Consider the following 18,465-nt stretch of genomic DNA (forward strand, 5'->3'; position numbering starts at 1 on the left):
TAAATATATATCATGGGCAAAATTGATATTGACAAAATACTGAAAGATGCCACACAGTCTCTTTTGATTTATAATATCAGTATCTTTTGAGTAAACACAGAAAAATATGGTACGTGTTTTAAACTACATACAGTATAAATACAGTAAGAATACAAAGGGTCAGTAAAAAGTAACGAAAAACGGTAAATTTTTAGGAAGGGGCCAAATTAACTCCACCTGTATAAGGAAACGCAGCTCCATAGACATGGTTTGTGCATTTACTCATTCAGACTAGATATATTCATTAATAGTGTCCAAGATTTCTAATACAAATATTGTATGAGCATAGTAAATCTTTTACAAAGGTTTGAAGTATCATAAGATAAAACTATTTTAGTACTTTTTTAAAAAGATAAAGCTGATGAATTTAAAGAAAAGGGTTCAAGCTAAAATAGAATGAACATCGTGCTTCATAAAAGGGTCACTACCCAAAGATAATATGTTTTAAATTCTTAAATCGTGGATGTCTAATGTTTGTGTGTAATGCTGATGTGTTTTAAATCCATCGTAATCTTGTTGTATTACTTCAAATGATAAAGATGCCCCACTTGGCGGAAAAAACAAGTGTATAAAAGATAAAATACCTTTACTGCCTAGTTATTTGACATTTTTTTCCAGTTGTAGTTATCAATCCAGATAAAAAGGGCAATTATACCGGATCATTTCAGATACGAAGGTTTTAAAAACTGTGGCTGAAGGTAATTTTATATGTTTATTCACCAATTTTAACTTTATACAGTTTTCATTTCTGACGAGTTCTTCCCCTCAATAAATATTATGTTTTGAATACAATTTTAGTCTGCAGAGCGGCTCACTTTGTATCACTGATGATATACAGGGACATGACAATTGGGTTACATCTTTAAGAAAAATTTTACAAAGTCATGGTTTTGGATATGTATGGGAAAGTCAATCTGTTACATCAGATAAATACTTTATAGCACAATTTGAAAATAGGTTAAAAGATATATACCTACAAGAGTGGCATTCATCTGTAACCTCTAATGTAAAATTGTCTTTTTATGGTATGTTTAAGGAAAATTTCTCATATGAATGTTATTTAGATGTTCTAGACATTAGAAAATTTAGATATATATACTCAAATTTTAGAATAGGGTCACATGATCTTGAAATTGAGGTTGGTAGACATAAAAAGATATTGAGGGAAAACAGATTATGCACAAAATGTTCTAAGAATGTAATAGAAGATGAATTTCATTTTTTACTATGTTGTGATTTTTATTCAGAACTTAGAAAATTATATTTACCGATTAAGTACCTAAATGCTCCAACCCGAAACAAATTTAATATATTAATGTCTACAAAAAAGGATGATCTTATAAAGGGTACAGCAACATTTTTGTATTACGCTTTTGAAAAAAGGAAGATTAACAATTAATATGTCTTAGATACAAAATGATAATTAAGAAACTCCCAGAATTTTTTTTTTTATGCTTAAAAGTTATTTTCAGTTAAATTTATATAGTATATGTTTAAACATTGTGCACATGCTATAATTTTGTGTAAATTGTTTCTCTGTATATATGTTTTTGCATGGGCCGGAGGCCTTAAAGCGAATAAAGTATTTGTATTGTATTGTATTGTATTGTATTGTATCCATCATTTTCGTTATTTTAATCCTTAAGCAATTTTTTGAAAATTATATTTATTATACATAAACTTATAACATGTAAATGATATTAATCTGTGTACTCTACATGTCGTTGTATGTTTATGACTGTTGATTGTATATGTATGTCTATTTATTTGTCTGTGAAGTGTACATGTTTGTTTATTTTATTTTGCTATGTATTGTATGTGCCTGTGCATTTAAATGTATATATATTTATATGTATGCAGTGGCGTTTGCGAGCTCACTTATTTTTACATAAATAAAAATCATTTTTTTCTAGACTAATCTAACATAAAATTGTGCTATAGGTAAATCTTTGAATAGCAACTTTGATGATATAAGAATTTTGTAAGGTCTATTTATCTTGAAGTATGCATCGCAAATATATTTCATACTTGTTTGACCTAAATCATTATAAGTTTACTGGTGTACTTGAAAGCAGATACTCAAAATCATCGGTTTTGATAAATAATAATTATGCAGCAACCAGGTCTTGAAATGGTGTTTCATTTTTCAATTCAGGTAGTAAAAGCCAAGATGAAAGTTTTTCTCTATATTGCAACGGTGACTTTGGCAATACATAAAGGTACGTTAAATTTTTTTATGGCTTATATAATTCGTTTAATGTTAAATCACGGCTTGATTTGGGCCACAGTGATTGTCTTATGTCATTTTTTGTAGCTTGTGGAAAATGCTACAATACCGACCAACAACGTTTAAATTTTTGATAATAATAATAATGAAAAAAGAGCATTTCTCTTTGTAATGTAGTGTGTAAAGTTTATCTATTATAATTATACAGTCTTTATTATCAAAATGTTTATTTGTTTATATAGTTGAAGGCCTAACATGTTTACAGTGCAAAGGTATTCCTAAGCCTCGGATATGCAACAAGGTTGTAGACTGCTATGCTGGTGAGGTTAGTACAACAGAAAATGTACGTTTTTTTTTTAAAAGTTTTTGGCGACCTATTTCTTGGTCATAACCAAGAAAAATAAAAAGCAGAACAAAACGCAATTATATCATAAACTGTGCCTCGATTTCGGTATCAGCGACGCACCGATATTGCCAAGGGCTTGCCACTTTCTAGACATTATGGTGAAGAAAGATTTCAGGGACCCCTCCTTGCAATATCTCAGGTACGAACGGGTATCCCAATAGAAGTAGAAATACCGACGAATCATACATTAGCGTTAGCGTTTACGTTTGACAGTATCCGAAGCAACAGATGTGAGGGACAATTGGTTTGAAGTCAACACTCTTAGGCACTCTGCCCAGACGCCCTCTTTAATACAATTTAACGAGGAATAAAGCATTCAAGAAATGAGATCATGAATGCAGTATGAATACACCGCTTATTATTACGATGCTGGTTTTTTTAACATCATTTTTTTCCGCCAGTATACCAGTACAACCTTAGCCGTTCACAATTTTCAATACATAATTCTCGTGCCTCATCGTTTTGATAAATTCAAAATTATCGATGATTTAAATTTAATTTACTAGCTCGTTCTTAAATAAAGATTATGTGACAGTTCCTATTATTTTAATACTTTTTTAATAGTTTGTAAAATGTTTTTGTTTCATTAAATTTTATAAACTCACGGATTTGTAATAAAGATCCGTGATGAATTATAGTTTTGGTTGCTTTGTTTTAGTCATGTAGTGTAGAACAAGTGCTGAATGAGTTTGGTGAAACTGTCTACAACCTAGGTTGTCTGCAAAATACGGTAAATTATTTCTAGACCAATTTGAGTCCAAACTATCTAATATATTGTAAAGTACGGTTAGATTTTAATCTTTCTATTGATCACTTAGTTTTTGACTTTACTTAATCAGATAAATCTATAATGAAACAAATATATGTTCTTAAAAGATAAATTATGATCGAGTTTGAAATAGCTATACCAAAAGAGGAAAAACAAAGATATGTCGGATAAAACAATAATCAAATCAGCAAACAGCAAACAAAAATGAATAATATAAGTTTATATTTTTGTAACAGTCTACATAATAATGACTTACTGATGGTAGCTGGGTTGTTTGAGTCAAACGGACATTTAAAACTAAATGTCATATCGCAGCACTTATTTTTTCTGACGTTCCTATAGAGAAAGTCCTCACGTGCCCCTCCGTTCATTATTTCATATTTGTCGCATGAATTTGATCTTTTATTGTTATTTCTAACCAATTATATTCACTACACTTTCAAACTGTATTGATTTATAACTGTTTTCTTTTCTTGAACCAAGGAAATAACTGTACTAATACATAACAGTTGAAGCTTTCGCGCCTTCTATATATCAGTTTAATGTTTTACGTCGTATTTTCAGTGTCTTTCTAATACATGTTGTTTTATTTGAAAGATATGTGTGAAAATAAAACAGTTCCTGAGAAAATACTAAATAGTCGTTTTCGATAAAATCCTAATCAATCGACGGTTACGCGTCATTATTTTTTACCGATAATTTATTCTTCCGAGATATACCCTCGATGTCGCCCAAAGACATATTTCCACATTACAGTATAACAATAACATAACTTTGAACATATCCTATTACCATTTACAATCATTAATCACTTCTTAACAGTTTTTTTCAACCCTTCTTTACTTACATGTGTATGCATTTCCTAATGATTTATGAGTTTTTAAAGATATGTCCTTTCTAATGCAAATAATAGATTTTGCCTATGCAAGTCTTGTCTAGATTTGCTACGCATTTTTACTTTATACAATGTTTATGTATTTTTGCAACAATATAGGTTTGTAACAATTTCACCAGAAGTATAAATGGACATGGAGTTACATGTTCTGAATGCTGCAAAACTAAAGATCTTTGTAATTCCAATGGCTGTAGTCAACAAGGTAACTAAATAGTTATACGTTTTGTCTTGATGACAGACTTTCAAATTGATGAAAAACCTATTTGTGATACTTATGGTTACAATCTAAATAAATCGGACAGTATTGTCAATTCATCAATAGCAAAATGCCTAAACGGACATGACAGGCTGACACAAAAATTGTTTCCCTTTTTTTCACACAAATTTCTTCGAATTTGGATGTTGATACATTTGAGCAAATTTGGATGTTGATAATTTGAACCTATATACTGAATAGTTTTAAGGAGATACGATTGTTATGTTAAATGCGACAAAGGTAAAAAAGAGTTGTGTTTATATATATTGTTTTACACTTGTTTTTCAAATGCTGTTTTAAACGATATCATTATGGTATGCATTAATATCTTTTCAAGGTTACCCAGAGCATAGGGGACCTATATGCTATAACTGTCCTTTACATACCGACAGTGGGAAGTGTCATAATATTGAATTCTGCTCTACAGGAGAAGTAAGTGATCTTAAACTAAATTGTGAACAGATGAATGAATGAATCAATTAATGAGTGAATGAATGACATAAAGAAATGAAAACGCTGCAATGATATGCTAAAAGTTTATTATCACTGCACGCAAACCATTGTAGCTAAAATTACTTTCTGTATCCATTGTTCGAAGAAGTTTGGACTTAATTTTTTATTAAACGTATGGAGACACACACACACACACGCACGCACGCACGCACGCACACACACACACACGCACGCACGTACACACACGTCTGTTGGGAAAAGAACATGGTTATTGTTTCGTGTAATTACCCCACACGAGGTTATACGCGGCAGTGTAAAATCACACGGTTTTGAGAAGTACCTTGAAAATAATCAAATGTGTCCTACAATTGCTCCAATATAATTAAACTCATCCACCATTGTTCCAAAACGAAAGCATTATGATGATATTTGTACATTTTGTGAGAACGTTTTAGAGGAATAATATCCCTTTTTCACTATGGTCTTGCATTATATAGCTTTCAGTTTGTTTATAATTTTTCAGGTGTGTAATATTGTTGGAAAGAATATGTTCTCAGAGACTGTGTATACCAGTAGCTGTATATCTAAACACGTGAGACATTTTGTCATTAATTATCGATTATTTTTACATTATCTATAAATAATTCTTGCCATTTTGCAATTTCATTTGTCATAATGACATAATGAAAATAAGGTTTCTGACCTAAAAAATTTATTTGTTGTGTCTACTGTCCCTGACATTTATATATATTCCGTACAAAAAATGTTATATAGTCAGAAATACTATAATTTTCTGTCTCATATCAACATCTTCATTTACCTATTGACACTTTAGTAAGCAAATGCTCTGCCACACTAGACTGCGCGTTTACTGCGTTTGCACGGCATTGTTAGATTTAAAAGTCCAGTCACACTAGACTGCGCTTTTACTGCGTTTGCACAGCGTTGTTAAATTTTACAAAGCGCCGCAAGATCACAAGAAAAATTTGATACTTTTGATGATATGGAGACTTAAATGTGTCCGCACGGCGATCATGAAGTTGCTACGGAGCTTCCACAGCGTTTATATTGGCGATTGTCTGCGTTTGGGCTGGGCTTCTACTGCGTTCTTTGCGCTTCCATCTGCGTTCATCTGAAATTGGAATACAATTTGCATGCAAGTAAGCAGTATTTCATCCTGCTGCCGATTATCATACATGGTTTAAAGGACATTTACTTGCAAACCCGTTCTATATATACAGTTAAACCTCTTTTATGCCAACCAAAGGGACTCAAGTGGTTAAATAGCGGGTGGTCTTAATTGTGGATATAATTATCAAGACATATATATTTCATTACCACTATATTTGAACTATCATGTATAAACATATTTAAACAATTATATTATGACCTTCAAATATTATTATAATCTGATGTTATAATAATAAGAAGACCATTAGATTGAAGATATTTAATAGATAGATTAAATTTTCATAGGTCTTGTTTAATGTACATAATTCACGTACTAATTTAGAAATTAATTCTCCACAAAATACATGTGCAGAAAGTAACATTAAACTAATCTGAAATTATTTTCTCACCTTTATACAATTTTCCAGTCGCAACAGTTTTAACACATTGCTTCATCAAGTGCCATGCATTAGAGAATTCAAGCAGATAAACTTGTTATCTGAATGGGTATTGACTGGAATATAAGTGGTCTCAAAAGTGGGGTTAGATAACTAAAATAATGAATTTTGGCTGAAACCGGTGGTATTTAAAGTGGATAAGTGGGGGTCATGTTATCATTAACATAAATAACAGACGATTCTGTTCTTTTAAATACTGGTCTAAATAGGGGGTTGGTTTTAATTCCGGGATGGTCTAAAGTAGGGATTTTACTGTACCGTATTCACCAATTTCAGATGAACGCAGAAGATTCTCCTTGAGTGCGCAATGGTCGCCGTGAAAGTGCTGTAAGGTCACAGAAAGAGAGTTTTAGAAAGATAAAGCTCCGTAAAAGCGCCGTACACACACAGATAAAGCGCGATAGAGACGCCACACTATCTCCGTACAAGCGCCATAGCTAATTACGGCTTTCGTTCAGCGATCCTTCTGTGTATTCGAGGTGCTCCTGTTGCGTTGTAGGAGATGCTTCTGAGTTGCTACGGCGTCCTTACTGCGATCCAACTACGCTCTTATCAGAACGCCGAGTGACGGGGTTCGTTTTGAGCAGGCTCAAAACACGCGCCGTCGGTCGGCGTTTCGATGCCACTGCGATGCTGTCGCGATGCTGCGGCGATGTTTGCGATCTTACTGCGCTCACCTCGGCGTTCGGCCGTTAGAACGCCGCCTAGAGACACATGGGTTAAACAAAGCGCTGCGAGATCACAATCAAACATGTGATATTTTTGATGACATACCTACTTAACGGCGTCTTCACGGTGTCCTCAAGGCAATCATGGCGATGCTACGGAGCTTCAACGTTGTTGACATATGTTATTACGGCGTTTTAATGTCTGTGCTTCTACTGCGTTCTTTGCGCTTCCACAGCGCTGTCACGCCGCTCATACGGCACTCGCGCAGCCCTTACACTGCCCTGAAACCGTAAAGTTCCGTAAAAGTTCTGCCCACATGCAGTATAAGTGCGATAGAGACGCCGCACAATCTCCGTACAAGGACCGTAGATAACAACTGCATTTTTCCGGCGTTTCGTTTGTGCTTTCATGGCGCTCTTGTTGAGTTGAAGGAGATGCAACTGAGGCGTCCTTACTGCGACCCCACTGCGTCTTTATCAGGACGCCGAGTGACGGCGTGTGTTTTAAGCATGCTCAAAATGCTGTCAGCGTTCTATGCGATGCCACTTTTGTGGAGAAGCGGCGGAAATTTGCGATCTCACTGCGCTTACCTCGGCGTTCTGAAGTTTCTTTTGGACGCCGTGAGAACGCCGCCCTAGTGTGATAGGGGTTTAAGCAAGAATATTAAATATTTCAAACAAGATTAGAAAGCAGGTGTTCTAAATTCGTTTAATAAAGCTTTTTGCATGTTTTATTCGTCTGCTTGTTGCATTTTGACACTTAATTATTTCCATTGCAATAACTTTACGTATCATCATCATCATTTCTTCATAATAATCATCATCATCATCCTCATTATCGGCAGCAGCAGTAGGAACATCGTCTTTCTTTCTAGGCTTGTAAACCGATGGAAGGTAACCACGTGGCTATCATTGGAAAACGTGACGTCAGTATGGACAAAAGAAGTCACGAGCAACACATATGCGATTCTTGTTGTTCAGAAGATCTGTGCAATAAAAATTGCACGACAGCCCAGCTGCTTATAGGTATAATTGATCATTTCTTTTTAAGATTACAAAAAAATATAATGTGCAATAAGTCGCTTTTCCTTAAATTTTATTAACATCCCAGATGTCTATATATGCACACATAATGAAGTGTCTTTTGTGAAAAAGTATATGGGGATAAAGTGCAGTTCGGCAAAAAGTCACATAATTATGCTTTTATTGATGCAGAAATTATTTAAGATCCGTCTTAAGCAATAATGAGTTTTAAAAACATGAGATTTACTTTAAACATAATCAAAATGCATTTAAAAATCAAAAACATTTTGTATTTATAGAAATCACATCTGAAAGTTAATTACTGATCATTATGAGTTTGGTAATTTTGCAAAGAAATTATTCTAGCTATTTATTGTCATCAAGTAGCATTTCTTTTTCATTTTTACCAACATAATTGTGTTTTTAATTTATCCTGTAACTTTATCGCTTGGTTTTATATAAATTGAATTGCAATATCATTTTTGTAAAATATATTTTAATTTTTGGTAAAAATAATTGAATTTAAAATAAAGTATGTGTAATGTGCGAGGGCATTGCTATCATATTCTATTTCTATTTTGTCTGTTCCAGCCTTTCCTAGTATCGAAGCACTGAGTGTGCTTTTTTCAAATTTGTTATTTTACAGATCCATGTCAGTCAAATCCTTGTAACCATGGTACTTGCAAATCTGACGGTCATAACTTCAGATGTGAATGTGCTGCAGGCTTCACCGGAAGTATATGCGACAAAGGTGATATCGTTTTAAATGAACCAAATAGTTTACATATACTCTTTTTGGATTTAATATGATACAAATTATAAGTTCAAGCTCATAAAAATAAAAAAGTAAAAAATTAGACTAATCAATATGATAGTCAATTTAATTAAATATCTTATACATTTTATTACTGAATTAATTGTATATTTAAAAGGTTGTCTCGTTGTCCGTTTCGACAAATTTCTAGTAAACTGCTACAGTTATATTTTAATGTTTTTACAGAAAAAAATACATGAATATATTTATATAACTATATATATATAACTATATAGTGTAATTTCTTTTTTTAACTTTGACATGTACAGCAATAGAATGCATTATGATTGTTAATAATTTTTGAAATTTGAATTTTGAAACAGTTATTAACAAAACAGATATACATGACAAACTAGTTCGGCATTCACTCTTGGATTATTTTAACATGAAATATTATTTAAAAAAAATAAATTATCAAAAAACAATTACTTGTAATCATGTTCCGTGAATATTTCCATTGTTGGATACATTTTTTATGAAGTAATAATATGTAAAACACCATCATATACTTTCATTGTCATGTTTTTGTATATTTAAGACATCGATGAATGTGTATCAAATCCATGTGTACATGGAACGTGTATTGACCGAGTAAATGGTTACGTTTGTGTCTGTAACCAAGGATACAATGGAAGCAATTGTCAACACGGTATGTACTTCAATGATTTCTACCGTTTACTTTTCTGCTCCACATAATATGATAAATGTTTAAAACGATTAGTACCGCTTTTTCAGGCGGTTAATCGCCCTCATTTCTTAAATTGTTTATAAATATATTGTATCATTTATACTTCGTTATCGCAACAGAGTAGAACATTCTCTTGACAGTGATGTTTTCCTCTTGTTCGTATGTATATCATCTTCAATCATCTTTTATAAGAAAACCTTGAAAATTTGTTGTTTGATAGAATGTGTGATTTTTTTAATTGTTGTGGAAAACTTAATTTTAACTCTTTATGCATGTAGATAAAAATATGTCCAAAGTGAAATTATGCTGATTGCTTCTGTTAAAATATTATTTATATATTATATATTTCAAAGACCAACAAGGTTCAGTATAAAATGTATAATATGACTTAAGTATAAACAGACTGTGCTACTCTTTATAAAAATTGAATATTACTGATAAATCATAAAGATTATGTTCTGAGTCACATGGGCTATTGATTATACATGTTAAGAAAATTGTAAAAATGAAAACGACTATAATAACAAAATTTTTTTTTCGCTTTTACCTGTGCACTTATTTCTTACACATGTATAGGCATAATTTCACTTTACGCTTTTAAGAAATCTTTTTATAAAATAAACAATTTAATTGAGTTTTCATAAAGATAAAATTAGAACCTTTGATACAACAACTCAGCAAGTAAGAGCGCAATTAACAGAGCAGATCACAGCCCTCAGAAACTATGAAGTCTGCAACAGACGTCAAAAATAAACTTGACATGCATCATAATGTTACGGGAGGATTACAATTAGTGGAAATAATTGAACATACAACAAAATAAAGATCAAATTGAAGAAATAATAAGATGCTACATACACAACAATCTTGCCAAAATGAACAAATTAACTTGTATGATTGAACAAGCATTAACGCAATATCATAATTTTTCAGACATAGATGAATGTTTATCAAATCCATGTGTACATGGAACGTGTATTGACCGAGTAAATGGTTACGTTTGTGTCTGTAACCAAGGATACAATGGAAGCAATTGTCAACACGGTATGTACTCTAAAATTTTTTTACGTTTTCATTTCTGCTCCAAATAACATGACTTAAGTTTATAACGATTAGTACCGCTTTATTAGGTGGTACATCGCCATCATTTCACAAATTGTGTATAAGGATATATCTTTTCCACTTCGTTATCGCAACAGAGTAGAACATTCTCTTGACACTAATGTTTTCTCCCTTTTTCTATGTATACCATCTTCAATCCTCTTTATCAAGTGTAAGAACACTTTGAAAATTTGTTGTTTAACAGAATGTGTTATTATATCATTAATTGTTGTGGAAAACTTTATGCATGTAGATAAATAATTTGTCCAAAGTGAAATTATGCTGATTGCTTCTGTTAAAATATTACTATACATTTCAAACGTATTGCTGTCCTACTCTTGATATAAAATGAACATAACTGATAAATTATAGATATAATGTCCTGAGTCACATGGTTTTTGATTGTACATGTAAAGTTAAATGTAAAATAAAATATAATGTTGTTTTTCTTTAACCTGTGCAGTCACCATTAACACAGGTATGAAGTCACTTTAAGGCTTTGAGAAATGTATTTATAATATAAACACATTTATTTAGTCTTCAAGAAGATAAAATTAGAATTTTTGATATTACAATTTAACACGTCTTAGTGCAATTAACAGAACAGACAAAATATGAAGTTTTTTGCTTTTACCTGTGCACTCACCCTTAAACGCATGAAAACGCATAATGTCCCTTTAAGAAATCTATTTATCAAACAAACACATTAAATGTGTTTTCTTAAAGAGAAAATTAGAAACTTTAATTTTGTAATGCAACACACAAGAGCGCAATTGACAAAACAGATCGCAGCCGACAATAATGAGTAAGAATCAGAAAATATTAAGTTTGCATTAGACGTAAAGAGGCATAGTACGGGAGGACGAAAATTAGTGAAAAAATTGAATGGAATTTCCAACAAATTTAAGATCAAATGGAATAAATTACAAGATGCCAAATACTCAAAAATCTTGCCAAAATGAACAAATTAACTTGTATGATTTAACAAGTGTTAACGCAATATCTCTTTTTTATTCAGATATAGATGAATGTTTATCCAATCCATGTATACATGGAACATGTAGTGACCGAGTTAATGGTTATGTTTGTACCTGTAATCAAGGTTACAATGGAAGCAACTGTCAACACGGTTTGTACTCTAACGTTTTCTTTCTTTTATTTTTCTGCTCCATAAAGAATGAGTTTCTATATTACATATTACAATCGCTTTCCAGGTGGTAAATCGCTCTAATTTCTGAAATTGTTTGTAAGGATTTATCTTTTAAATTTCGTTTTTGCAACCGAGTAGAACATTCTTTGGCACTACTGGTGTCGTCTCCCTTTTTTGTAATATATACGTTATTAGCTTAAGGTCTTCAGCGTACACGTTTATATACTATGACATGACGTGAACGCTGAAGATAACCCCGTAGGGAAAGTCCACCAATAATCGTGCCAGGAATCTGACACGCTCGTATTTATTCATCGAACATGCCATGAAGTAAAGTGAAGCATACCTTGATAAAACTATATATAATATGTTGATAAGCCAAGGATGGACATTACGAACATAAACTACCTAATAGTTTCTGACAGGTAAAAATTTCGGCACTTGGCCGCCATATTGCCAAAATGTTTGACCACGTGATTACGAGATTGACCTTTATGAACCCATGTGCCTCCAATATTTTTATAAACTACTTTTTTTAAAGATATTGAAAAAGGTGATTTACTGACTTTTATATTCAATAAAATCATATTTAAGTACTAGAAAATTAATAAAAATAAATAAAAACATTATCTTGAATAAAAATATCGAAATCATGTCAACAAAATGTTAAAAATATAGTACACGACTCTATTCAAATCTGTTCCCGCGAATGACGTAATACGAGGTCTCGCGTGGCACCTGAATATCATGGCCGACTGTAGTCGGCGTAAATTGATGTTTTACAGTTAAATAGGCAATTTTAATGACGGTATTAATATGTTGATACTTTAATTGGTAAAGAAACGATAGTAAAATAATTGTTTTATCGTAAAATGCGCAAGAATTGATTGGGTCAAGTGTATTTGCAAGTAAAAAAACAAGAATAAATCAATTTATGTTATTCTGGTTAGGTTTCGTAACGGGTCTAATCCAAAACTTTAATGCCGCATCAGATAAAAACAAAAATGTTAAATAGCGGCCTATAAAGTTTTGGAAGCCAGAACTAATACGTTATATCATAACAAAGTCATGAAAATGAATGAAAACCGTTTGTTGCTTGATGGGATGGATGACTTTTTTATTGCCCATATCATTAATTGTTGTGGAATACTTAACATGTACTCCTTATGTCTGTAGATAAATAATTTGTGCAAAATAAAATTATGCCGATTGCTTCCGTTTAAAAATAACTATATTTCAAACGTTTTACTGTTATAATCGTTATTGACCAACAAGGTTCCGGATAAAATATATATACTAAATGACTGTAGTAGTAAAAGACTGTCCGTCTCGTTATATGAAATGAACATTACTGATAAATTATTAACATTATGCCTATTAGCTAAAATAAAATATAAAGTTAAATAGAAAAAGAATTTAACAAAATATAAAGTTTTTGCTTTTACCTGTGCACTCACCATTAACACATGTTTAGGCATAGTGTCACTTTTTTGCTTTTGATAAATTTGTATATTATTCAAACACATTAATTAGTGAAAATATTGATATATCCAACAAATTAAAGTTCAAGGGAAGAAAAAACAAGATGCCACATACACAAAAATCTTGCCAAAATGAACAAATTAACTTGTATGATTTAACAAGTTGATCGCAATATTTTTTTTCAGACATAGATGAATGTTTATCAAATCCATGTATACATGGCACATGTAGTGATCGAGTGAATGGTTATGTTTGTGCCTGTACTCAAGGGTACACCGGAAACAATTGCCAGTATAGTATGTATGATTTTATTGTTTCGTCGAAGACGAACAAATATGAATTTGGCGTTGTCCGTTTTGACTTTTGTTCATCCGCATGTATTCAGGTGCACAATTTATTGCATGAATGTATGTTTCCTTTGTCCTTCTTGAGGAATAAGTAGTTATGGGATGGAAAGAGATTGCTTTCTTGGTTAAAGGGATCAAAGAAGATCAAAGAAATAACCCCGGCGGACTTCAGTCAATCGTCTTTTTTATTTTTATTTTGGTGCATTATTTAAGGTATCGGCTGTATCAATTACAAACTACTGAGATACATAGTTTTCATCTAGGGAAAGTGTAGACCATCAAGTATTTCTTAAAATGTCATAAACTGATAGATCAAATAAGAGAATATTGTTTAAGTGCATCGAATTCTTTTGCATGTTTGAGAGTTATTGCCCTTTTTATTTCATACAAATGTAATTATCGTCCAAAAAAGCAAAATAAAAAAGTTATTGAAATTTTTTTTTATTAATGTTATAAAGGTAAACAAAATTATGTTAAACTATAACTCCTTTATATGTGATTTTTTTAGTTACTACTAACTGTAATATTTCACTTTTTATTTCACTCGGTACCAAAGCTGAAAACGTTGTGGTGACATCAACTTGAAACTGCTTGATTGATCGATATCATTTCGAATAAAAACAACAACATATTTTTCAAAAATAAAAAGTTTCTTTTTTGCACTGATAAAAACCTTTATATAATATTATACTAGTTTTCATAATTTTTAATTTGTACTTTTTCATTCTAAAGAACATATTTTAATGTCAATACGATTTACCAAGAAGTAACGGTTATAGATGTTTTCTTATTCCGATTATTGCAAGAAAATTGATTATTTTGTGATGATAATTTTCTCAAAATCGCGATTACCAAATAATGTTTTATTGAAAATATTTCTCACGGGACAGGGGATTCACGTGACTTTGTATAATTATACAAACGAGAAATGTCGACCGCTGAGACTCGGTGGGTCCTTTATTTATTTAAAATATTAAATTGACAAATGTTTCTTAAATCCAAACTTGACCTTATTTTTCATATGCACGATCACTTTTTTGAATATATCTATACCAAGTGCGTTCTCCTAATTTGGTATGGTTTTCGAGAAAATTGTTTGAATTGTGTGAAAATTGCAAATGCAGCTTTAGTAAATCACACGAGACGTTACAATTTAGTACCAAAATAAATTAAAAAGACCTTTCTATCTTCACTGAAACACAAAATCTAATAACGTAATATTGACATTATTTCTCGCAGAAGTCTATATAAAAAGATATGTGGAGTAAACTCCTTACAGACGTAAAGTAAGTAAAACAAGTAATTTTAGATAGAAATAAAATGTGGGAAAAAAGATGATCACCGGACGCATAATTCACAACAAAAGTAGATGAAAATTGCTTTGTTTGATTGATTCTTTAAATTAGGGATATTTCTACAAGATATTGTATGAACTTCTATGAAAACATATGTTGCTTTGAAGTTTCATTTTTGTTTTGTGTTTGGCTCATTCTTATTAATCACAACTTCTCGTGTGATTTACTACAGCTATAACATATTCTTAAAAATATAACACGTAGGAGAACAAACTTGGTATTGTTATTTGAAGAAAGGTACCGTTCATATGATAGCCATTGTCTTGTTTTGATATAGGAAATATTTGTCGCTAATAAACTTACCGAGGCTCAGCAGTCGCCATTCGGGATATTGAGCATTAACATTTGCATTACACTAGAATCTTTAAAATTTTATTACAATAAGGAACATAATTCAAATAAATAACCAAATGACGATATGAAATGATATCTCAATGTTGTTATGTATCCTTTTGTTTTATTATTTTTGAATTGAATAGCTTTTACTTCAATTATCACGTTGTAATGCATTTTGGTTAGACTTAAAAGTAAGACTGTGTTAATTACCATACATGTGTATTGTAGACCATACAGATTGTGCTACTATACTGCGACATGGGGATAATAAGGGCGACGGAATTTATACAATAAGTACATGGAAAACTCATAAAATTATGGATGTCTATTGTGACATGACTACAGATGGTGGCGGTTGGACGGTCAGTTTTGTTTTTTGATATATTGCGTTATATTTGTAGATGTTCAGTTTGGACATGAATAATTTTCTTACTCAATTGTTTATTTAAAATGTTAAATAAGAAAAGTTATGCCTTCTCTGTATATTAAGTTCCAGTACATAGTTTGGAGTACTATTATCTTTACGGAATTGAGCTTTATTATCAAGTATTTAAATGAAATCATGTTATTAGGATACATGTAGTGACATTTGGGTATTTTCTATCAATCTGTTTACCAGGTTTTTCAGTACAGATTTAACGGTTCAGTAGATTTCTACAGGAACTTCTCTCAATATGAAAATGGTTTTGGAAATTTACACAGTGAGTTCTGGCTTGGTAAGTTTTCATAATGTCTACATAATATTCTTGAATGTTGTAAATGGTGTAATCAGTGATTCCCGGTATTCTGGAAGAAACTTAATGAAGTTAATAAATTTGGGTAAAACAATATATCCCTGTACTATTTGCGGCAATACCTTTAACGATCATGCCAATATTATAAATGAATAGAACAATTATTGTCTTGATATTTCTAGTTTTGACGAAAAGTACAGTTATATAACGACGAATTCAAAATATTGAAGAATAAGTTAGATTACCCTTTAAATGGAAGGAATCTAAAATTGAAATTGAAAACATTTCTGCATTTTAAGTAAAATTCTTCATTAAAAGACTATATGCAAATAAAGCCACTGGACTAGACTGGACATGGCTGGATGAAAATAGTCTATAAAATTTAATAATAAAACTTGCGGTATCTTTGTAACTCCAATGCAAAATAAATAAAAGCATTGGACACGGAATATTTCCCGAAGAATTAAAAAAAAATATTCCGATTTTTAAATTGACTTGATTGACATATGAACCCAGCAACTTGTGACCTTTTTCTATTTTGTCTTCAATAACTTAGACTTTGGACGTCATACAGCTAGTCATTTATTATAGCATTTTATAGAAAAGAAATACTTTTACATTATAAGCAATTAGGATTTCGAAAGAATCATTCATGCAATACGACCCTTATTCATTTGATAGACCCCTGGTTTAAATATGTTGAAAGTGGCAAATTTATCTTATTTATTTTAGACCTGCAAAAGGCGTTTTTGAAGTTGACTGTGAATTTATCTATATAAACTTAAACTATATTTTTTTCTGTAACATCATTAAAACGATTTTATTTGTTCTTTGTATAATCGTATGCAAATAAATTTAATTGGAGACATTAAATCCGACGTACAGAATTTTACTATTGCCGTTCCAAAGTATCAATTCTAGGTCCTTTGCTGTTTCTTCTGTATGTAAATTATCTCCCACTTATTTGCAAGATGGTCCCATATTGAATACAGCTGGAGATGACATATCAATTATAGACGAAAAACTACATTATAGTCTGGCAAAGCACTTTTAAGTGTTGAAAATTGAGAACTGCTCAAGCTGGTGCTAGTGGTTGTGAGAGATAATGTCTTTTTCATAGTCTCTCATGTTCAAAGTCAATTTTAACCGAGTCTGCAATTTTCATGTAATTCTGTTGTGATTATTCCGATGAAAAGGATTACTAAGTGGTGTAAATTAAATAACATGCTTTTGCACCCTCAGTTGTCTAAATGGATGCTAGTAGGTAGTAGTCAAAAATAAAGATTACGAAAGTATTGAATTTAAAAATTAACGACTGACAAAATCTTGCATATCAGACAGGATTATCTACCGTTTACACCGGTGGTAGAAAACTCTATCTTACACCCCCATGTAAGTCAAGTTGCGTGCTTTAAATGACGTTATTGACGCGCCTTTTATGAATGAATTGCGTGCTTAGGATGACGTCACTTAACCGTTATGAATGAAGATGTAAGTTCATACGCTACTATAAGAAAAAAGTGCGTAATGAAAATATCAGTTTTCGTAATTTCTGTTCCGAAAATAATTGATATGTAATATGCAAGAAAAAGAATCAAACACTGGCTGTCGGTGCAGACGGGAATATCTAGCTCTTGGGTAACTGTTTTGCGGCAACTCGACAGAACCTCGTTACCGCCGTAAACAGTTACCGTCGAGCTAGATTTCCGATCTGTACCGGCAGCCAGTGTAAGATTCTTATAAGATGCTTAGTATTAATGTGTATAACACACTCCATTTTTTTGTAATGCTTTTTTTCTTCTATTTTTTCCTATCATTGTAATATAAGGAAGAAGAAAACAAAAAATAAATATATCAAATATACAAATAACTAAAACGAATTTGCAAAATTCTAGATTTTCCAATGAGAAAACAATCTGAAAATGTATACACAAAATCAAAACATTGCCTTTCAAGAAACTATGTATTTTTCACACCGATGTCCAAGTACATTTTAAAGCACTGAGTAATATTTTCCCTAAATATATCTGAGACTTACTTACCATATCTAATAATCTGAGATCGAAATCTTACAGAATTTTAGTTTAGTCTTAA

At 31.6% G+C, this 18,465-nt stretch overlaps 1 protein-coding gene across 1 annotated transcript; it reads left to right on the forward strand.

Moving 5' to 3' along the window:
- The first annotated feature begins 657 nt into the window (after positions 1 to 657).
- Positions 658 to 16,367, forward strand: LOC132714805 (fibropellin-1-like). The gene is made up of 15 exons (XM_060697731.1): positions 658 to 737; positions 2,195 to 2,258; positions 2,509 to 2,591; positions 3,331 to 3,402; positions 4,436 to 4,538; positions 4,930 to 5,024; positions 5,569 to 5,637; positions 8,217 to 8,367; positions 9,011 to 9,115; positions 9,717 to 9,827; positions 10,800 to 10,910; positions 11,986 to 12,096; positions 13,785 to 13,895; positions 15,866 to 15,999; positions 16,257 to 16,367. Exons 2-15 carry the CDS (start codon positions 2,210 to 2,212, stop codon positions 16,365 to 16,367), a joined length of 1,416 nt encoding a protein of 471 aa, XP_060553714.1. The 5' UTR covers positions 658 to 737; positions 2,195 to 2,209.
- The last annotated feature ends 2,098 nt before the right edge of the window (positions 16,368 to 18,465 follow it).

The sequence above is a fragment of the Ruditapes philippinarum genome, unplaced genomic scaffold, assembly GCF_026571515.1.
Source record: "Ruditapes philippinarum isolate M1 unplaced genomic scaffold, ASM2657151v2 ctg4465_1_1_1_1, whole genome shotgun sequence".
Lineage (NCBI taxonomy): Eukaryota > Metazoa > Mollusca > Bivalvia > Venerida > Veneridae > Ruditapes > Ruditapes philippinarum.